This window comes from Hyperoodon ampullatus (genome assembly GCF_949752795.1).
Source record: "Hyperoodon ampullatus genome assembly, chromosome: 1".
Classification (NCBI taxonomy): domain Eukaryota; kingdom Metazoa; phylum Chordata; class Mammalia; order Artiodactyla; family Ziphiidae; genus Hyperoodon; species Hyperoodon ampullatus.
Genome location: NC_136914.1, coordinates 58,844,748 through 58,868,868, shown reverse-complemented (window position 1 = coordinate 58,868,868; position 24,121 = coordinate 58,844,748). Strand labels below are relative to the sequence as shown.

General features: G+C 39.0%; 1 protein-coding gene across 1 annotated transcript; it reads right to left on the bottom strand.

Annotated features, from left to right (window-relative positions):
- Nucleotides 1-159: 159 nt before the first annotated feature.
- Nucleotides 160-24,121, bottom strand: SUPV3L1 (Suv3 like RNA helicase; the record flags this gene model as incomplete). The annotated part of the gene is made up of 15 exons (XM_079698682.1): nucleotides 160-633; nucleotides 1,291-1,439; nucleotides 4,151-4,327; nucleotides 4,683-4,763; nucleotides 6,391-6,610; nucleotides 7,572-7,665; nucleotides 8,204-8,384; nucleotides 9,364-9,455; nucleotides 10,979-11,056; nucleotides 13,293-13,404; nucleotides 15,184-15,352; nucleotides 16,509-16,623; nucleotides 17,758-17,865; nucleotides 18,256-18,333; nucleotides 23,848-24,121. 15 exons carry the CDS (start codon nucleotides 24,119-24,121, stop codon nucleotides 201-203), a joined length of 2,361 nt encoding a protein of 786 aa, XP_079554808.1. The 3' UTR covers nucleotides 160-200.

Here is a 24,121-nt window from a genome sequence, read left to right as displayed (position 1 = left end):
TAAATAAATCTTTAAATAAATCCTCTAAGAACAAAACAAACAGCAGTTTAGTTATCCTTAACAATTAATTTTTCTTAGCAAGAAAAAAAAAAAAAAAAAGACCAGTAAAAGATAGCCACAGTACCATAGCAGGCAGTAAATGCATATGAGGAAAAAAAGGATTTTAAAATAGATTTTTATTTGCAAAAATAAAAATAAAACTAATCTGAATCAGGTTCCTTCTTCTTTCTTCTTGTCCCTTTCGAGGAAGTCCCAGATTCTGTTCTTCCTTTGCCATGCTCAGTTTGTTGTGCCATCCACTCTTTTTCTAGCTGTTTCAGCATGTCTGCAGTGAGGAGTCCTTGCTGCACCAATCTGGAAGCAAGGGATTTCTCTCCTGCACCAGGGCCAAGTGGTTCAGCAGCTTTACTCCCTAAAGTTTTGGTGCCGTGATTCCTTCTAGTTTGGCTCTTTACTGTTCCTGACAAACGGGACTGCCTTTCTGATGAGTTCTGCAAATTCAGCAGTTTATGTGCCTCTGAAATTTTAATCAGTTTGGTGATGTTATGTACACCATCTTGGATAATGCCATCTAATTGTTTCTGGAGATCTCGAACAAGGCTGGCATCTGGAAACATATCTATAAACCGGTAGCTGGAAAAAAAGACATATTACATTATAGGAACAGCTCTTACCGCAGTTGCTGGACTAATCTCAATGAAGTAACTACATCTTGACACTGACTCATTCCAAATATTCTGTTTTTGCAAAACTGTGTCCAGTGCCTTTGCTCAACCTTTATTTCGGCCAACATACCTAAGGAAGATGTTGTTATGAGAGTCGGTCATTGCTCATATCTTAAATGATTCCAATATGCTCCCCTAGTGGGACATGCACCTCTTTTGATAATCACTGATCTACAGCAGTACCTCTCAAATCACGATGTATACATGAGTCACCTCAGGATCCTGTTACAATGCAGAATGTGATTAAGCCTTGGGTGGGTCTGATATTCTCTATTTTTAACAAGCTCCCAGTAGATAACAATGCTTTTGGTCCAGGGATCACCATTTGTGTCACAAGGATCTAGGGGACTTTCTCACCTACCTATCTTAACTAGAATCGTAAGAACTCCTTAAGTCATTTTTGGAATAGGTATAAACCAGGCTCAACTGCCTTAATGGACAAGAAACACAAAATAGAGCACCCTGCAAATATGTCCCTAATTTGAAAGTGCAAAAGACCATCATAAAACCTTTGATTCGCCCTATTACTTAAAAAATGAGAGCACATACAGGAAAAAATTGGTACCTTAGCCACAGGTAAAGATCCAAGACATCATGGACAGCTTCAAGATCCATGAGGTCTTTAATATTCTTAGGTGGAAGTAACGGCCATTTAATATATCGTCGTAACCATGAGAAGGTCAGGGGCTCATTCCTGCTATACTGCCTGGCAAACTGAGAGAAACAGAAGAAACGAATTTGGTAAAACAATCAGAATTCACTTCAGTCTGTGACCAGAAAAAAAAAAAAAAAAACCAGCACAACAAAATGTTAACTGTGGCTATATCTCAATAGGCAGGCTGGTTTCTCTCCTTCTTTATATTTTTCTGTATTTTAGAGAACACTTAATATCTTATAAAGGTAATTTTTTAAAAAAAGAGATGATTTCCTTCTTTTTTCCAAAACCAGGGCAACAATATGTACATGAACTAGCTTTCCAGGGACTGTCTATTAACTTTTATGAACAATTAATGTTCTAAGTTCTAGGCAGACAGTACCCAAAGACTCTCATTCCTTCATGCAATAGTCCTATAGCTTCAAATATGAGCTTGTATTTTTTTTTTTTTTTTTTTGCGGTACGCGGGCCTCTCACTGTCGTGGCCTCTCCCGTCGCGGAGCACAGGCTCCGGACGCGCAGGCTCAGCGGCCATGGCTCACGGGCCCAGCCGCTCCGCGGCATGTGGAATCTTCCCGGACCAGGGCACGAACCTGTGTCCCCTGCATCGGCAGGCGGACTCAACCACTGCACCACTAGGGAAGCCCGAGTTTGTATTTTTTAATATCCTCACTTATTATAAAGAAACTCTTTGAGGTGGCTTTGTGCAAGGCTGGTCATGAGTCAATCAAACTAGTAAAGAGACTGCCTCTTTACTAGTTATATAGTTTTGGCCAAGTCACCACTGTGCTTCAGCTTCCTCATTACCATAAGACCACCATACCTCCTTCTTGAACCACACGACACTCTTGGAGAATATGCCGCCTCCCAGACAATGCTAGGCATTATTATGCATCACAATATACTATAGGAGACAGAAATAAAACCATGCAAGAACTATCAAGCAGAAGTTTAAAATCTTTAGCTTCAAGGATAAGGTGATTTCAAATGGTTCATTTCCTAATTAGGGAAAATTATCTCTAAATACTTAACCTAAGCAAGGTCAATACTTTAGAGAGGCAGGGCAGTTTTCAAATAATTGTGGTTAAATAATGTTACAATTTTATTAATTTCAGTCTGGTGCATTCTGCTAGGTTTAATAAATGCCAAGTAGAACAGCCATGAAGAATGTAAATGTGACCTCACTAACTTACTAATAAGCAGGACATGCCAAAAAGTTCTCTTATAAAGGCAGTGGCTTTAATATTTTTGGCCACAAACAACTAATGGAAGCCCAATATGTAAAAGAGCTAAGCACGGAGCTGCTCAGAGATGGGGAAGGAGAGAGGCCCATGCAGGAGCCATGGAACACAGTTTCAAAACAGCTTCCTAAGGGGCATCAGAGACCATCAGTGGGATTGAACTCCTTTATACTTCAGTAATAATGGAGATCAAGAAAAAAGAAATATCTCTGGATTTCACATTTTAATCTGTAAACACAACACATAACAACTATTGACCTGCACTGGTCCAGACTCCTTACTCCTTGGTAAGATGCTTCCGCTTTATTAGGGTAGCTGCTTGAAGGATGGTGTAAATGGGGTCAGGGCCATGGGCTCCAGCTCCATCCAGGCCAGTTTTTTAAGTTTAAGACTTTGTTCCATAAACTTCAACCTTATGCTAGTTAGCTCTCTCACAAATGCCAGCTCTAAGAAACAGAGAGCTGGTAATAGCTGGACACAGTAAACAGCTGGACACAGAACACCTCTGAGACACATTAAGGAAAAAAGAAAAAGGCAAGCTACAGACTAATTCATTGTAACATTTATGGGAAAGCACACCCACCAAACAAAAACTAGAATTTCTACTCATACAGGTATGTAGGCAAATGTAACGGAAAAGGTCTGCAAGGATACACAAAGCTGATAATAGCAGTTATGCCAGAGGACTGAGACTGAAGGTGGTAGCCCAATTTAACCTTCTCTAATGTTTTAATTTTGCTCACACAAAAAAAGTACTTACGTATTATTTATGTAATTTTAAAGTAATTTAAAACAGAAGCTTATAAATAGATTTGCTAAGAACAGAGCTAGTATGCAGAAAGCTAACATCTATTAAGAAGATGGCAGTGAAACTACAGCAATGAATCAGGAAAAGATTCAAAGAGGAGACCTTTGGATTTAGTGGGGAGGGCGCTCCAAGCAGAAGCAAGAGGGAGAGCAAGGGCCCAGAGATGTGAGAGGACACGGCAGGAGACTGGAAGTTCAGCTTCTACTGCCTTTGCCTAGTCCCCCTGTTTGGGTGAATCTTGTGCTCAGAAGTTAGAGATTAGTATCCCTACCCAAATGAGTTAAAAGAAAAGAGGCTGGAACCTTGGCACCAAATTCACACAAGACAGCCATCCCTGGCCCAATGCCTGATAGTTAAGAAAACTGAATACTATTACCACTACTGACCCCAAAGCCACCTCCCTTCCAAAACATATTACCCAACACTAATAAGGGAAAAGTATATCATCAGGCAAAGACCCCTTTCCTCGAAAAAACTGTTTAATTATTTTTGTTTTAGCTTCTTCAAAAAGGCTACCATATAAGCCCAAATACAAAGCAAGACTTCTCCTTCCCCCAAAAAATTATCTGTAAGAAAAAAGAGCCATTTTTATTTAAGTTCGTACACAGTATCTCATATTAAAGGGTACTCTCTTATTTCTTTATTTTGAATAACAAACTATTGTTTGGGGAAAATGCATCAACCTGAAACAACTCAAAATATCACAAAGATAAAGGCTTACCTGTAACAATGAAGAACAGACAAAAGGCTGCTTCTTGTTGATAGGGGCTGTGCAGAAAACATACCTCACTCGTAGACTTAATGGAATATGCTGGATCAACTCTGCAGAAAATTTAAAATCATCCATGTTGCAGACAAAATACTGCCCATCAACTTGTGAAAAGTCTACAAAAATATCCTGGGGGAAAAAATATATTAAATTACTGGACTACCTAGCTGGGCATGAATAAAGTACTCAAGTCTATAAATGACAATCACTTTAATCCATTAATAGACTTCCAGAAAGGCTTGCTTAATTCACTGCCTCCTCAAGCTAACAGACTTCCCCCATAGCCTTCCCGACCTGAAATACTCAGAAAATTCCTCAGGACAAAAGTCCCAAAAGATTTTGAGAGAAAGTTCCCTCTTTCAAGATAAACTTCATAAACAGCAACTTCACAAAAACAGACTATCCATTCATGTCCACAAGGTTAACCAGTAATTGTCTGACATACTGACCTGTTTAGAAAAGCGATGTAAGAGTTTCTACTTACAATGAGATTAGAAAGCGTTGTGTCAGGGAGATGGTAGGCAAACATTTCAATCTGTTCAGCAGTTGGATGAAGACCAGCTGCCTTTAGTAAAGAAAAAACAATCATAAGCTTATTTTTTTAAGGATAAATTTTCTTAAGTTATTTCAAGATAAGTCCTATATTCAGGTTAAGCTATTGCCAAATGAGTTAAGGGACAAGAATTTAAGTAAAACAGAGAAAAGCATCATACTTTGCCATTTATTACCAACTGGGAAAGCTGACGAGATGATTTAGTAAAACTAATCAAGTATACCCATTGAGTAATTAATCTTTTGCTTATATTTTAGTTATATTTCTAAAATCTATGATGATCTGATAGAGTACCACAAATAGTTTCCGGGGTCCCAATTCTCCGCACTGAACAAAAACGAAAAAGGAAAACCCAATCACTTTAACCAGGGCAATAAAACTGACATACATACATAAAAGAGAAAATGTCTAAATTGGAGGTCAGCTATCTCTTTACCTGTATATTTACAATGCTAAGAACTGCCCACAAGTATAAGCAAGAAAATAAGACAGAAAAGGAATGGGAAAAAGAAACAGGAAAGGAGGAGAGAGAGATGAGTCATAGGAGGGAGGCAGACGATGAACACAAGAAAGGAGCTACACAGGAGGGAGATGGGGGAGATCCATTATCAGCTGCACTCTTAACAAAAGCTACAGAAATGATTTCAACCACAGCTTTCCTCCAGGAACTTTTCCTTGCATTCTCTCATTTATATGCCCTTTTACCTGGGTTCACTAAAATCAGATGAGCCTTAATTAGTGAATTTTCCAGGCAAACTTTAGTTTGTAAGTTTGTTTAAAACATGTACACTTCTGCCTCATTAACTACACTAACCAAAATTTAACCCTGTCCTTACTGGTTCGAAGTTGTATAGCTTAATGCTATTTTTGCCCCACACACAAAGGTTTCTTCTACTTCCAAGCTTCTCACAATTTTCAGTCTGCTGACATAGCTGTGTGCCCACCTGAAGCAACCATGCCCCTATCCCCACCCACTGCTAGATTATAGGAAGAACTAAAGGAAAATCAGGTTTACTAAACTTGTTATATTATGGCTACATTTGTAAAATCTGAATCTTTCACTTGCATACCATTCTCTAACCAAGGGGTCTCTAGTAGGCCTCTCAAAAGCAACAAAGCAGGGTTTTCTCTTCTTTCTTTCTTTATTTATTTACTTATTTTATTTTTGGCTGCGTTGGTTCTTTGTTACTGTGCACGAGCTTTCTCTAGTTGCAGCAAGCGCGGGCTACTCTTTGCTGTGGTGCGCGGGCTTCTCATTGTGGTGGCTTCTCTTGCTGCAGAGCACGGGCTCTAGGCATGTAGGCTTCGGTAGTTGCGGCACGCAGGCTCAGAAGTTGTGGCTCACGGGCTCTACAGCGCAGGTTCAGTAGTTGTGGTGCACGGGCTTAGTTGCTCCGCGGCATGTGGGATCTTCCCGGACCAGGGCTCGAGCTCGTGACCCCTGCATTGGCAGGTGGATTCTTAACCACTGCACCACCAGGGAAGCCCAAAGCAGGGTTTTTTTGACATGATTTTCATGGCACAAAATTTTCTTTTGCTTATTTGTTTCCAGGTGTCTGAGGCAAAAGTCTGGAAAGTAAGTGAAGGAAGGAATGACTGTCCTCCACAGAGAAGTAGCAATTACTATGTTACACCTTACCTTTATAGGATCCACAGGCCTATTCAAAATTTCTTTTAATAAACTGAGGTCTTCTCGATTCATTGTTGTAACCTCTCCTTCTTTAAATTTTGAACTGAATCTACCAGCTCTGCCAGCAATCTGCAAGGCTTGAGAGGTGGTGATTGGTTCTATTTCTTTCTCTCCCTTTTCATTGATACTGGGCTTCATAAGGGAGTAAAAAATAATTCTTCTTATGCTCCTGAAACAGAAATACAAATGACCTCATGGACTGCTGTCTGAAAAACCGTCCATCATTCGATTCATTACAGAAATGCTCACTCTAATTCTAGTTTAGGCCTACTTGCAATATTGCCCACTATTTACAAAGTAAGGTAAAAGGGTTTGTTGGTAATTCTTTTTCTTCCCTTTAAATAGCATTTTTAAACAACTGTGTACATTTACTAAAAATCATCATCAAATTATACACTTAAAATGGGTGAACCGTATAATATGTAAATTATACCTCAGTAAAGGCTCTAGAAAATAACTTTTTTACAAATAAACCATATAAAGCCTTCTTAGGCTACTTTTTTTTTTTTTTTTTTTGCGGTACACTGGCCTCTCACTGTTGTGGCCTCTCCCGTTGCGGAGCACAGGCTCCGGACGCGCAGGCTCAGCAGCCATGGCTCACGAGCCCAGCTGCTCTGCAGCATGTGGGATCTTCCCAGACCGGGGCACGAACCCGCATCCCCTGCATCGGCAGGTGGACTCCCAACCACTGTGCCACCAGGGAAGCCCTCTTAGGCTACTTTTAAACATTACTGCTGTTAATGGCTTTGAATAGTTCTTTCATGCATAAAGGTACAGCTGCATTCATTCCCCAGAGAGGAATACTCAGGCTTAATATTGTTAACCCCTAAAAATAGTGGCTGGCCCCACACGCCCAACAGGCACACACCAATATTGACTGAGACACTGAAAATAAAGTGAGGTAATGTAATAGGTTAGCAGTGGTAGGAAGCAGCACTCAAAAGTCCAAGTGTTATGTGATATTTTCATTTTATTCCCTCAACAGGTGTGAGCAAGATAAATCTCAGATCTATACTATAATATCCATTCTCCTAAATCAAAGTGTTTAGTTATTCTAATGCCAATTATAAGTTTTTAAATTTCCATCTAACCCACTGAATATCCATGATTATTAAAAACAGATTACTTACAAATTAAGTCCCATGCCAACTGCATCTGTAGCAACCAGGATTTTGCATGGATCATCAGGATCATTAAACTTTCTTGCTTGAGCAAGTTTGGTTCCTAAAACAGCAACAGTTTATATTAAATTAGTATTCTCAATCTTTTACTACATCACACTAAATATATCTTGGAAACCCTTACCTCCTACTCTCCATTTTTATGGATAAAACTCTTATTGTTTCAAATTTATTTCTTTACATTCTCAAGGAGCCAGTTACCCTTTATTTCCATTCCTTTAAGTATACCCACAAAGAGCAACACAATCCTCTTATCATTTCTGAGGACACTTATCAATAGATTTCTGGCAATATTTTAAGAATATTATCAAGTTCATATTTTAATGACATTTCTGTAAGAAAATCATCAACTCAATATTTAAAAATAGTCTAATAATAGCAAGTAACAAGAGCTATAAATAATTAAAATACTTCTATCACCACAAAGATGACTAGAGAAATATTTATTTTATATGACCTATAATAAATTACACACCAAGCAACTTAATTCATATGTTTTACTGTGTTTTCTAGACATATCTCAACATAAATGGCAAAAACAAGAGATTTCATATCTTGTCACGATGAAAGCCAATAATTACCAGGTGGGAGACTGCCATATATAACAGCTGATTCCAATCCCCGAATTTCAATCTGTCGACTCACAGAATAAATATCATTCTTGCTAAAACAGACAATGCAGTCCCCAGGCCGAAGGTTGTCTAAAGATTCTAATGCGTGATCCAGCACAAAAATGGGGGTAAGCCTCTTATAGGTTCGAACCTACAATAAACGATAGGATATTGTAAAATAACATACCTAACTCAGCTTCTTCTAATATTGTGAAAAACTCACAATCAAGAGTAGCTAGAAACTGATAAGTTCCAACTTTTTCAAGAGAAAATACAGAAAAACATTTATTTTGATATTATAAATGTTACCACCCATTCTCACTGGTATTTCTAAATTAACAAAATGTTAGAGGATTTCATAAATTTTCAAAGCACTTTCATATATATTTGATTTTTATGGCAACATGGTAATTTCAGAAAGGTTATTAAATATTATTTCCCTTTTATGAAAGAATAAAATAGAGTCTAATAAAAGCTCAGGTCTGATGAGGATTTTTCCAGTTCTAGCCTTCTGTGATTTGCTTAAAAACACAAAGTGAATAACAGCAAAGCCAAGACTAGAACCCAGAATTTCTTCCACTACATTCCACTATCTCTCCCTGAAAGCTAAGCACAAAACTAAAGTAATGGACCAATTTAAAAATATTTCTTCATTTTATTATAGAAGTCTGGTAAAGAAAACAAAAGTAGGATTAAATGGAAATGAGTTGCTTCCTACTCTAGGAATTTGAAAAAGGGTACAAACTATCTCTACCAATCAGATATATATCAAAGTCCCCAATATCTGACACCTGAGACTTTGAAAATCACAAACTTTTGCTGGAGCCTCCAACTTGCAACATTCCTGATTTATTTAATTCTAAAGAGTTCTGTTTAAACTCCAAAAGGTTTTGTCAAGAAAAGATAAGGAATCTCCTTATACTTTTGGAGACTTAGGGTGTGACAGCCACGCAGTCAGAACTTTAGTTCATGAGGGTCAACCAACTATGTATGATCTAGTCAACTACGAGAAAATGAAGCTAATCTTTCAAGTTCTGATTTTGCCACCATCTGGGGCCTATGAAGCCACTGCCTGGGTACTCTGGGCTATTTGCTATGTCACCTTGAGAACAAAGTGTATAATCTAGTACCTCCACATCTTCCCCAGTTGTGTACATAAGCTCGGTAACCAGGTCAATAGCAGCAGATTCTCCACACAAATGGATTTCTTCAGCACAGAGTCCTGTTAAATGCAAAATTGGCGTTTCTTAAAATTTGAAAGATATAAAATCAAATATGCAATACTCTAAATACCAAAAATACTTTGTTTGCTTACCTATTGCTTTACAACTTTACCAAGTGTTTTCATATTATCTCTATGATTCTAACCTCAAAACAAAACCTTCTAGTAGGCAAAAATTATTACCACTTTTATAAATCTTGGGGTTTTTAAATTGCTTTGGCCAAGGTTTTGAGTCTACTAGAGGATGAAGCCAGCCTGAACTAGAACCTGCATTTTAATGGTTAATACTGAACATCAGTCCTATACATTTTTTTTTCAAATTAGGCTCCATGGAATCACTGAGGTGCCTCAGAGGCTGGGGGCTGGTGGGTAGAAGAAACTCCAAGCTCCTTACCCCTGAGCATATCCACTTTCATCTATTTTATATTACAGGCTTTAGGGAATACTCTTTGTTTACAGAAAGAGTTTACCTATGTTTTTAAATTTGAAAACACTTGCCCTACAACATGCTGATCAAAAATTCACTCCAATATCAAGCAGGAGAAACGTTCATTCATGTCTATGGACCTCACTTCCAGGAGCCTATCCTAAAGAAGTAATAAAATGAATAAAAAGTTAATGCCTACAAAGATTTTTACTGCATCATTAATAATAGAGAAAAATGTTCGACTCTTTGGGACAAATTTCAACTGGTCTCCCACATCCACAGGTTTCACATCTGCAGATTCAACCAACCGCTGATTGAACATATTCAGTCCACGGTTGGTTGAATTCATGGATGCAGAAGCCATCCAACTGTAAAGGATTTGAGCATCTGCAGATTTTGGTATCTGTGGGGGTCCAGGAACCAACATCCCACAAATACCAAAGAACGACTGTGTAGTACAGTTCTTCAATGGAGAACATGCAACATTAATATGTGGTATGAGGGCTTCCCTGGTGGCGCAGTGGTTGAGAGTCCGCCTGCCGATGCAGGGGATACGGGTTCGTGCCCTGGTCTGGGAAGATCCCACATGCCGCGGAGCGGCTGGGCCCATGAGCCATGGCCGCTGAGCCTGCGCGTCTGGAGCCTGTGCTCCGCAACGGGAGAGGCCACAACAGTGAGAGGCCCGCGTACCGCAAAAAAAAAAAAAAAAAAAAAAAGTGGTATAAAAAAAGTCTATGAAACAACAGAACTGAAAAAAAAGCGAGATAAAAATTATATATTCACAAAACACCATATACATAAGAAAAAAGACTGCCATGAAACACCAAAATGTTAATAGTGATTGTGTAAATATGGCAAGATTTGAACAGTTTAATTAAGTGATTATGCTAATTTTTTTATGATAGAAGAAATGGACTTCCCATTATTAGAACAATATTTAGAAAATTAAAGCTCACACTTAGCTGACTTTTTTTGTTTGATTTGTGCCAAGAGAGAACCTAGCTGGCTCTGTTTGGCAATGTCAAGCAGATAAATGCAGATAAATCCCAGTGCAGATGTCACAAAGCACAGGTTTTATAGCAATAAGACCACCAACCTAGTAGTGCTCTGGTCCAGGCCCATCCTCTGGCTGGATCTTTAATCATTTGAATTTCATCAATCACGGCCACTTCATCTTGAAATAAAAAGTTATCATAAGCAAGACAATCTACTTCAATAGTATTATAAACATACCACAATACCAAAATTCAAGCTTCCAATACCACCATAATCATCATCATTACTTATTAGGTGCTTCGTTTCTGGCAGGCTTGTTCTAAGTGCTTTACAACTCATTTAATCCTCACAACAAACCCATTAGGTAAGTATCATTATTACTTACATTTCCTTTTTTTTTTTTTAAATTAAAAAAAAATTGTCTTTGGCCACGCCGTGCAGCTTGCGGGATCTTAGTTCCCCAACCAGGGACTGAGCCCATGCCTTCGGCAGTGAAAGTGAGGACTCCTAACCACTGGACCACCAGGGAATTCCTCTACATTTACATTTTACAGAAGAATAAACTGAGACCCAGAGAAGTTAAGTCACTGGCCCTAGTGTAAGATTTAAAACCGTGAAATTCAAACCCAGACTGTCTCTACTGCACTGCCTCCCAAACTGAACAGGTTCAGTTGTCCTATTTTCTGCAATCTCAGAGGCAGCCTGGAGAATCTGCCTAACAAGAACACATCCACACAGCAGTTGAAGTAGCTCCTGGGACCAAGGAGTAGATAACCCTGCAGTAAAATGAAGCACCTCAGGAATCCAGACGGGTGTCAGGAGGAGAACTGGAGAAGAACGTGTAATTCCCTGAGCTCCAGCTCTACTTATTCTTAGGGGTTTTAAAGCTTATTATTATGGTAAAAAAAATAGTGGCTGTTTTCTAATGCCAAAATGCTTCCAACCATATTACTTTATTCTTTTTAAGTCATATAAATTATATTTTAGTTTGCTTCCCAAAATACCAAGGAGTTGCAAGGAGCATATTTTAAAAAAAGGAAAAATTTAATGTGCCCACAATGACATTTAGCAAACAAAAGAAAGCTAATTTTATACTGAAAAACCATCAGATTAAAAATCACTAGCATATCTGAGCGTATACAAACAAGATTAGAAAAGAGGGCGCAGAAGAAGGAATTTTGATTCATATGTGCTATTTTAATTTTTACAATGTATTACTTTTAGAATAAATGGATTTTTTTTGAAAACTATCCATTTACTCAGAAAGTTAAGATTATTAAAATGAAAAAAGCAGGCTTCCCTGGTAGCGCAGTGGTTGAGAGTCCGCCTGCCGATGCAGGGGACACAGGTTCGTGCTCCGGTCCGGGAAGATCCCACATGCCGCGGAGCGGCTAGGCCCGTGAGCCATGGCTGCTGAGCCTGCGCGTCCGGAGCCTGTGCTCCGCAACGGGAGAAGTCCACAACAGTGAGAGGCCCGCGTACCGCAAAAAAAAAAAAAGAAAAAAGCAAGCTACCAAATAGTACATAATATATAATCCCTATTTTATTTAATATACACACCCACGATGCACACATAAGTATATGCATACACAATACAAACACAGTCTAGAAAATATACACCACAGGGTTAACACTTGTTGATTCTGGATGGGTGGAATTGGGAGATTATTTTTTTCCTTCTCTTTGCATTTATTTTTATGTTTTCTATAATGAAGAAATGATTGCCTATATAATAAGGAAAAAGTTAATTTTCATTTAAAATACTTTCAAAACTACAGTACTTAAATAGAAGTTCTCTGTGGCACTATATGTAATAGTGAAAAACTTTAAACAACCTAAATATTCTTTAATAGACAAATCAATAATTTTAGTCATAATATGGAATACTACATAACAATTTAAATGAATAGATGTGATATATATTCATGATACATATATATGTAAACAAGACTAGATCTAAAAAATGTGTAAAATAAAAAGCAAATTGTGGAATAATAATGCAATATGATAATCATGTAAATGTTTTAAAACACACAATCCACAGTATTGATAGGCAATACATTAACAGTGATACCAAAAAAAAAAAAAAAAGGAAAGGTATATACCAAATATTTGATAGCAATTGGATCAAAAGAGGGGAGAGGAATTGAACTGGGGAGTGATACAAAGGAAAATTCATACTAATTGACATTTCAGTTCTTTTAAGAGAAAAAGGGAAAGAAATTCAAAAGCAAACATAACAGAAAGTTTGGCATTTTTAAGTAGTGGTAAGTCCTGGGTATCTGCTGTACTATTCTTTTCTTTGTCTCAATTTAAAATTTTTTTCACAATAAAAAACACATTCCACATGTTCATCTGAATTTTAAAATAAAAATATACTGAACCATACAGTTTTTAAAATGGTGTATACATACAAGGAGTTGTAACACTGCACATCTCAACAGTACAAGCAACATGGGCAGCCTGTTTCCCATCTGGCTCTACTGTCACACGTTCTTCACCTGTTACCAAGTCACATGGCACACCCTAAGATGACAAAAAGAAAACTGCAATTATTTCCACCTTGAAAACAATAGCAAAAAGAAGTTTTGGATGTTTAATAGAGTATTCTCTCCATTATGTCAAATTTATTTGTCTAATAGTTGAAACAAAATATTCCCAATCCTTTAAAAAAAATTTTAGTAAGAAAATAAAAGCCACTCTCTTTTATAACCTATGTAAACTTGGAAACATCTCAAATCAGCTAAATTCTCAGGTAACAAAAGCATGAGAAATTGCAGCAGTTTCACTTTTTACCTCTGTACTATTTCAATAGTTTCTGTACCATTTTAGTTTATTAAAATGAAATTGTTTCTATGTTCAAGAAGAATATTATAAATAAAATTTAAGAATATAAAGACCTCCTAATATATTTCTTTGAGAAGGACCAACATCAATGCTATGGTGTATTAGAGTTACCAACCACCCCTGTCCACTCAGGACTGAGGGGTTCCCCAGGATGAAGAACATTTGGTGCTAAATGAGGGAAATTCCAGGCAAACTGGAATAGCTGGTCTCCACAGTGGCCTGAAACTAATGAGGAACCATCAGACATATCCAAACTGAGTGACAACTTACAACACAACTGACCTGCAGTCTTTCAAAATGTAAAGTTATGAAAGACAAAGAAAGACTGAGGAATTGTCCCAGATTAATGAAAACTAGAGACATGACAATAAAACATAGCGGGAGACCCTGAACAGAATGCTGGGGTGGCGGGGGATGGGGAAATGGAGTGGTGGCAGTGTTATAGGACAATTGGCAAAATTTGAATATGGACTGTGGACTAAATAATGGTATTCTATCGATATTAAATGTCCTACTTTAGATGAATATCCTGAGGTTATGTAAAAGAAAGTCTTTGTTCTGTGGAAATACTTTAAGTATTTATGAATAAGGAGGTATCATGTATGCAAATTACACAAATTATTCAGAACATAATAAAAGAGAATGCAAATCACCTACCAAAGCGGGTTAATCTTTCATTATAAAGTCATAATAAAACAATGAACTAAAATGTGGCCCCTTTACTGAAATGATGCCTCAGACCACAGGGCATTCAGTCCTTTTCTCAGTCTCTATCGTTAGTTCTAGTTGACAGCATCAAAGGTCTAATCTTAAAAAAAGGTAAATTGAATACAACAGAGTAGGTGGGTAACTCTGAGGAGACAAAGAAGGGGTTCAGAGGGCGTTTCATCTATATCAATACTTTTTCTTTTTTTTTGGCTGTGCCACGTGGCTTACAGGATCTTAGTTCCCCGACCAGGGATTGAACCCGGGCCCTCCACAGTGAAAGCACCGAGTCCTAACCACTGGACCGCCAGGGAATTCCCCAATAATATTTTATTTCTTAAAAAAAGTTAAAAAAAAAAAAGTATGGCAAAATATTAGAATCTGATGGGAGTTGGGTAGTGGACTCAGGTTATCTGAATGTTATTCCCTGCAATTCTCTGTATATGTAAAATATTCTGTAATATTGTATTTCACTCATTCTAATACACGTTCTTTCACATTTTAGTATCTCTGAAACCAGGATACCTCTTAACAATGGATGGCATGTCAGAATTCACTCGGCAGCATCATCTTCTTTCTCAGTTTTACATAAAATAACAGTACATCTTACACTTGATGGTTTGTTAGATGCAATGCAATATGGCACTTTTTGTTAACAGTAAATTACTACATACGCCCTCCCCCTCTACCCCCTTCACTCTACTCTCCCCCAAATTAACAAGAAAAAGAGAGAATATTTGGTAATATACTAACAGCAGCATTACTCTTTTCGAAGATCTCATGTGCCAGTAATTTTAAAGGGCCACAATATACTCCAGATTTTGCTGACAAGTATTTCTGGATTGCATGATAAGTCTTTCCACTGTTTGTGGGACCTGAATGGAATATTATCTTCCGCTGTAAGACTCTGGCTTCTGGGTACCTAAAACATGAGTAGGTAAACAGCTTAATTCCATTAACCTCAAAATCCTGGCAAAGGTATTAAATGAAAAAAATTCCAAGGAAACATCCTCTTAACATTCATAAGATAGCATCTTTGAAAAATTAAATGATGAGTTTCATATCCACACTAAAATGACCGCTTTCCAAGAATAGCATTTACTAACTAGAGGACAGAAAAATCCAAATGCAAATTAATTTATTGGATATTCTTTCCACTGTACAAATCCCCTTCCCCAAGAGTTACCTAAAATAAGTTTAAACTGCTAACAGCCCCAGAGATTTGTCCACATTATTTCCATAGCTCTACATAGGCCCTATAAATAAATATTCCTAGGCTTCTGAATTTCAGCATATACAATAAAATGACTGAGTCTTCTGCTTCTGGCCATGAGCACTTGCCCTCTCACCATAAACAAGTACAAAACTGGACAAAATATATACAGCAGCTGCCTGGGGACATGCACAGGAGGCAGTGCAGGACTACAAGCCCCAAAAGAAAGGAACACTTTAGATGAGCCCTGCTGTACCCCAGTAGGGCATAGGGAGGTGGAACCCAAGCAAGGTAAAATAGTCCCACTGAGCTGAGCAGTAGAGATCAAGTTCAAAGCTGCTGAAGCAGCTGGAATTTGAAAGCCAGAGTGTGAAAGAGAAAAAAGGGTGCAATAGAGGGGAAGCCTTGAAGTCTGTGCGGGAGTTCCTTGGGTCCTTGGCCAAGGGCTGGGCTGAGCATGTGCAGGGCCTAACAGAGGACAGTTTGCTAAGAGTTTGAGTGGAAAGTCTCAAAGAGGTGGCAAAGTGCTAGGAGATGCTGGAGTTCCAGCCACAGTGGTGGTGGAGAGAGCTCATTAATAGCGTATTCAGCTGAGACACCAGAAAGGCCACACCTAAATTGTAAGGATGACACCCTAAAGGGCTACTCTAGATCTGCCCTAATAAAACCTTAAACCAAACTTGATTAGGATTCAAGGGGAGATACCAGTTAACTGCCTGCCAAAACTGCCCACTTTTCTAGAGAAAACAAAACAATCTAGACGACTTATGATTTATCATCCAGCATACAATAAAAATATATAATGATCACTAATTTTCCAAGATTAGGGACTGAAAATTTCAAATCCACAAATAAAGAAACTAACCAGTTAGGTGGTATTCTTAGGTCACTGATTTTACGTAGATCATCCTTACATTCCAACACAGGAAATATCTGTTTTGCATGTCTCAAGAAAAATGGAAATAAATCATCCACGTGAGCTGGAAAATAAAACATTGCATTAATATGTGCAATCTAAATGTTATCCATAACTGAACTGAATGAGAACTTTACTCTTAGTGAGCTAAATTAAGGGTACATTGCCAGAATAAAAAGAAAAACCCTAAAAAAAGGAACTCTATCCTTCCCTGAGATCCTGCTTTGTCTCACATTTTTCTCCTTATTTCATTTATATTTTCCAGGAAAACAGAAAATTGGCTTTCAACAACCATGTTCCACTTCTTCTATGCAAACAGGTAAAGATCAACATTGATGAAAGTTAAGTGAAAAACAAAGAACCTGGGGGAATTCCCTGGCAGTCCAGTGGTTAGGACTCGGCACCTCATCGCCAGGGGGCCCCAGGCTCGATCCCTGCTTGGGGAACTAGGATCCACAAGTGGCATGGTACGGCCAAAACAAACAAAAAAACAAACAACAACAAAAACCAAAGGACCTGGGAATATACATTAGAGAGAAGGCCTGTGGTTACTGAAGAGAAATACAGGTGCAAGTATTTTTTAAACTACAGAGACCACTTAGAGACAAAACATGAAAGTGAACTGACTCCTCAGCAAGAAGTCTCCACACCTTAGTGGCTCTGATGAGGGTGGGGCTGTGTCCAATTCTGCTTTGTGTCTAGGTTCTACTTCAGTGCCTGGCCCAGGGCAAAAGTCTAATAGTCAAATACTTAAAAATATAACCAAAGCCAAACTGCCCATGGGAACAAAATAATGATGTTCCTACATTTTTATCTTTTATAGCAAGAGCTTTGTCCTAATATGAGAGAGAAACAAGCCAGTGGCAGAAACAGATGGAATCTGTTATGTATTAATTCTGTCTTGTGTGAGAGTTTATTTCACTGTAGCCTACATTACTACATAGTGAAGAGCAGATAATGACAGATGAAGACCCCAGTCTTACTCCAGACTAAGACATACGGGTGATTTAATAACCAGTTCAGAGACCCACTATAAAAGCAAAAGGACCTAGAAGGCCTCCTATGAAAGCACTGAATTGTTTGCAGAGGATATTAACAGGGCTTATTCTAAAGCAAATACACCCTAACCAGAGAAATAAACATAGGAAGAAATAAAAAGTATGCTCAACAGGATTTTAAAAAGTCTCTAAACACTTGCCTGCACTGAAGCAAATATCATTCAAAATAATGTGAATGTCCACATCCAGGGAATGAGACTGCATGATATAATTTCTAAAGCTTATGAAAGCTTGGTGGAAGAGACGAGCTGTGGGAAACACAAAATCAAAATAGGTAGGACTTAGTTTTCATTTAAATTCTCATTTAAAAAAATACATATACACGTCACACCTAACTCATCAAAGTGTCTTTTTCTTTTCTTGTAGTACAGCTGGTTTGTTATGATCTGGGCTAAAACTGATATTCTAGTAGAGCATGAAGGAAAGCTGAACACACAGCTCCCTTGCCGTGTGTCTGGCTCCCCAGGTGCATCCTGCCGATCTCCTGCCTAGAGAGAAGCAAAAGTCAGGGACATTCTCTAGATTACAACTATGTATTAATACGTATGTCCAGGCCACACTAGGTCCCACACAATAATGACAAAGCTGTAAGCTAAGCAGTAATAAGATGTCTCTAATGGAAATCTTATTAGCCTTACCATCGAGTCCATAATCAGCACTCAGTTTCTGAATTTCTTTTCTCTTGTAAAACTTATCTAAGATCTTCTTTACTTCATCTGGAAGAAAGATATACAAATTTAACATATGTTTAACATTTGTTTTCCAGATAGAGAAATGCCCAAAGAGCAAAAGAAACCTGAAATCGTAACACTCAAGGCAGCAGTCTACTGAGTGTTGCAAGAACTTGAAGGTTTTAGTTGATCACAAACTCTTTATAGTTTAATAGTGTCTAGAAAAAGTATAAAGTCAAACAATGCAATATTCCTGTAATACTGCAGAAGACTAAGCAAGGTGCTACAGGATTAGCATCACCCCTAGCCTCCATCAGACCACTTTCAGATAACCGTGTTGTTTTGTTTACTTACAACCATTCTGAACATCAAATAGTGAGCAGCTAAAGGTATCTAGAAAGATAACCCATACTGTGAGGGCCAGATCATTATGCTTTCATGTGAATGACTAAAGGAGCCAGGGATGATCTTTAGCTTGAAGATGATTTTAGGGAGAACAGACTATACATATTTTTTTCTAGATGGCATAACTAAAGTCAGTGGGAAGTGAAGGAAACAGATATCAGTGTAATTTATACAAGAATCTCCTAATAATTAGAACAGGGAAAAAAGGGGTTGTCTCACAAAAGTGCCAGCTCGTTGTCACTGAAAAGTACTCAAGCAAGGCTTAGATGACTGTATTTCAAGGGTGACAGCACAGAAATTACTGTGCTATAGAGGAGGTTGAATTAGATACCTGCTGAAATAACATGCCACTATGAGGCCCTAATTTTACAGGTGAAAATACTTTAATCAAGCTGAGATTGTATTAACACTGTACATGTTAAAACACTACTGCATTATTCTGTAGAGATAAACATTTTACTAATCCAGCCATACACTCTACATTTCTGGGAAGGCAGGCCAAAACTGATACAGTCTTTGCTCATGAAACACAGAAAGGCCAGGTGGCCTGTATTTTTGCCTCCCACCAGAGTACCAACTGCATTTTCATCCAACCACAACACACACACAACACTCACTGAAGAAATTAAGCCTGAATAAAGCATCTCACTATCAAAACTTTGTTTTGCAGAATGAGGGAATTTCGAAGTCACTGGTTTAGCCATTAGGTTTGCCCACAACTAAATGTAAGATGCATAGAAATATATCTACTATCACAGGCAGCTATCCTGATATTTCTGGGTTTCTGTTATTTTGTACCCAGTGGGTGCAACAGTTTCTTTACAACAGTGGAAAAATCAGTGACAAAAAAGGCACATGCAATTGCTTGGGGAAATTCTGCTGACCTATAAACTCAATACAAACTGAAGACATCACATTTATTAGAATTAATCCATTTTCTGTAACTAATACTCCAGTGTTATGCAAGAATTATGATACTTCACTCAATTGAAAATGCTTCAGAAATATGAGATTTCTCATGCTAAGTGAAAGAAACTAGTCAGGAAGGCCCACGTACTGTATACTATTTATATGAAAGGTCCAAACAGAAAGAGAATGTGGATTAGTGGTTGCCACGGGCTGGACAGAGGGGAGTGGGAGCTAGGGGAATGGGGAGTCACTGTTTCTGGGTATGGGATTTCTTTTGGGGGTGATGGAAATGTTCTAAAATTAGATTATGGTGATAGTTTCACAACCCTGCAAATACACCATTTAATTACACACTTTAAATGGATAACCTGTACAGTATATAAATCATACTGTACAGCTGTTTTAAAAAATGAATACTACCCACATACTAAAAGTGAAGTTTCTCTGTATCAGTACTTTCTTTTATCTAAAATTTAAAAGATAACTGCAAAAACATTAACCCAATGGAAACAGCACAGAAAAAAATTTAATCTACTACAGAAGTATATGGAAACATAGTTTTGTTTTTCATAAAAATTAAGCTTTAACCGTCTCATTGTTCTTTTTTAAAATCATTCATTCATTTATTCACTTATGGCTGCGTTGGGTCTTCAGTGCTGCGTGCGGGCTTTCACTAGTTGTGGTGAGCGGGGGGCTACTCTTCGTTGTGGTGCGCGGGCTTCTCGTGGTGGCTTCTCTTGTTGCAGGCTCTAGGTGCGCAGGCTTCAATAGTTGTGGCACACGGGCTCAGCAGTTGTAGCTTGCGGGCTCTAGAGCACAGGCTCAGTAGTCGTGGCACACGGGCTTAGCTACTCCGCGGCATGTGGGACCTTTCCAGACCAGGGCTTGAACCCATGTCCCCTGCACTGGCAGGCAGGTTCTTAACCACTGCGCCACCAGGGAAGTCCCTGTCTCATTGTTCTTAACAGAATGACCTGATTTGAGGATCACAGTTACTTCTCATTTAAATTAACAGTGATTAAAGGAGACTCTCTAGATTTCAGCCACAGTAGAAATGACTCAGTACTACAACTTTTAACCAGTTAATAGCTTTCTTCCAGCTTCCTACAATGGGAGTTTGGGATTTAATAACAGGTTCTCTTCTAAAATGTAAATGTACCTCACATGAGTCTTTACACAAAAATGATCCACTTTACTCACTCCACGTACATCTCGATGAAGAACGATGTAGCTACTACTAATGGTTGGGACTGCTTAAACCTTATGATTTACCCATTTTGTTAAAATGTTTTAATTCGCTTGTTCCACTGTACTTATCAGTAATTAACTAGAAGCCCATTACTTAATACATCAAAGCTCTATGATCACTTGAGGGTTGGAGAAGCAGGTGGAAAGGTACAAAACTCAACCTCTTCAAAACAGAACTAGAAACACCAAAGTCACAGTGGAAACACAGGTGGGAAGAAGTGATCAGAATAGATCAGAACATCTCTAGGATCCAAAAAGGAAAGGGAGAATCAATCCTGAAGAGACTGTACCAAAGACCACCTAGTAGTGGCATTTAGTTTCCACCCCTTTAATATTACAACTAGTATTACCACTCTTGTTGAATATGAAGAAGCACTGAAATATTGTTCTAGTAGTGGTTGAACTCATGATGAACCTTTTGTATCATCACAAAGGGAATTATAAACAATAGTACTAGATTTACTGAAACTGTCCCTACTGCAGCAGACAGTTGCATTAGGCCAAATGCCTCCGACCCTTCTGCATCTCTCTCAGATGATGGGTGTGAGAGATGACTATTCCCTACACCCTCAAATGTATCTGTACCTGATACACCTACATCAAATTACAATGACTTCGTTAGGCCTCCGTTCTTTCTTAAGGTTCCCCTTGTAACCAACAGCATGATTCTCATCCAGGAAGCTAGCTCTGCTCTGGGCAGAAAAGTGTTGCCTAATACCCTATGCAGAAACTGTCTCCATAATCTTGACCCCCTTAGCATTACACTGTAATTCTGTACTTCATGAGTGATTCGCCAGAACTTACCAATCCAGGTGTTTTGACAAGCAAGCTTCCCCCAAAACTCTGACTCCAGTTCACTTTACTAATATGGAGCTGAGTGGCTTCAACCTTACGAATCCAAGTTCCAATCTGCATCTACCCATCTAGCACTACTAGCATCTATGAGGAAACTACCACAACCTGTCTCAATTAATCTGATACCTTCCCTAGGAGTCACAACTGCTAATAAAATTCACCATGAGTATTATTTGTTGTTGTCACGTCCTGTAAACATACCAGTGATCAATCAAAAATCAGAAAGAGATCATGTGAGGTGCATCAATCACCCATGGTCAGCCAGGGCTCACCTAGCTTACCTCAGTGCCTGGGTGCCACCTTCCTCCTTCACTGCTCCACTTGAAACCACCCAAAACTTCCAGGTTAGTCAGTTGTCCAAGAAAGGGGAGGGCCACTCTGCCATCAAAGGTAGCTGCACTTCATTGTTAGAACTTCCAAACACTTAAAAATTCTTAACAGTGCCCAAAAGATTTCAAAACACTAATCTGGTGGGACCAGCTGATCATGAGTAAAAATACATCCAAGGAATTTTACACCAGCTATTAACAACCTAAAGAAAGAGAGGCTTAGAACCTTTATTTATATGATAACCCCAAAATAAGTATTCTGTTAAATCCTCACATCAACCTATGCTATATAGTTGGGATAGATTATTTGGGCTCCTAGGGTAATAGTTTTCCCAGTTTCCACACATCACAGATTCTACTGCAGGGTAATTCCATTTTTTAAATAGCAAATTTTTAGTACAAGTGATACTAGTTTACATTTGTTCACCCCTTTACACTTTTCAAAGTGCTTTGCCCAACACGTTATCATGACTTTCACAATCCAGAGATGTAAGCAAAGAAAATATTATTCTCATTTTACCATTTGGTAAATGGAGAAAAGGTAAGTAAACGGTAAATCGGGCCAGTCACTTAAGTGCTGTAATGACTATCACAAATATGCACCATCTTTCTACTTGTACTCAATCGTGTTCACATGGCTAAATGTGTTACAATCAACCAGAAAAAATACATATATACATATAATATATATACATATACTTATATACATATATGTATGTGTTACAATCAACCAGAAAAATAAATATATATTATATATATGTTTACATAATATATAAGTATATGTATGTGCTACTGCATGACTAGATAAGTATCTGTCAGGGGTAAAGACTGTCTACTTCATAAGAGTTACTGGAAAGATTAAATGGGTCACATGCTTAAAACAGTACCTATCTCTAGCAAACTCTGAGTATTAGCCATTGTTATTTTTAGAAAAAGAAGAAGAAGATGGAATTACAGATGTATTCTAGGCAGAAGGAGTAGCATGTGTAAAAGCCCTGGAGCACAAGTGCACATTTCATCAGTTTGACTGAAACAAGGAGAGTGGCGCACAACAACGCTTCTCCAACAGGTACCCACGCCAGATCAGGCAGGGATTGAGGACCCTTTTAAACTGGGAACAATGTTTTGCAAGGGGGCAATAGGATTAGATCTTGCCACTTGCTGATGCTAAGCGATTCCTTTCTCTCTGGAGCCCCGGATAACCAGGGAACCTACCACCTTCCGTGAGCACACCCTTATGTTCTACCTTGTACTACAGCTGACCATCCATATGTCCTTCCTCCCCATGAGACTGTAAGTTTCTGGAGCGGAAGAGATCTGGATGTGAGTCTGGTTCCTCTTGGCAACCACCATACAGCCTAACACAGTGTCTGGTTTGCGTAGGTACCCAGTCAATGACAAAAACTCCTGAAAGAAATCTTCCTCTGGCTTTTCAATGCCCCACTCCCTTGTCCCTTCTCGGAGCAATAGTTCTGGGTAGCGGGGGAGAAGGAGTACGCTAGAAATCAGTCGTCCACCTAACGACTCAAAAAGGTGAATCGTCCCATCACAAGAGGGCTTAAACCATTCACAGGACAACAGTGAAAAGGAGAAGGCCATTTCTGGAGCAGCACATCAAAGGATCAATCAGACACAGTCCCAAGCCTTGAAGGGCTCACACGCCAGTAAGGGAGGCAGACACTGACGGGCACGATGACAACGCTCAAGGGGACCTCGGGTCTCCAGGGGAAGGGTGGTGGTGGGGGGCGGGGGTAAGCTTCTTCGCGGGCCCTGCAACACCACCCGCGCCGCCCTCGCCAGCTCCTGCACTCACTCTTGTCCAGAGGGCGGGTTAGCTCGGCCCCGACATCGCCGTCCGCGCTGCGGCCCTGCGGTTTCACAGTCAGCGGTACGAACAAGGACGTGTTCGGAGCTTTGGAGCCTCCTGAGGCAGAGGAAGAGGCGCAGGCAACGGCAGGAACGCGCCCCAGAGTCCCAGGAAAGGGCCCAGTGTGGGCGCGAAGGGCAGAGCAGACGGCTGCCCGGGGGCCAGGCTGGCGCCCCGGGGGAAGCCGAGCCCACAACAGGGTACACCGGGGGAAGGACAT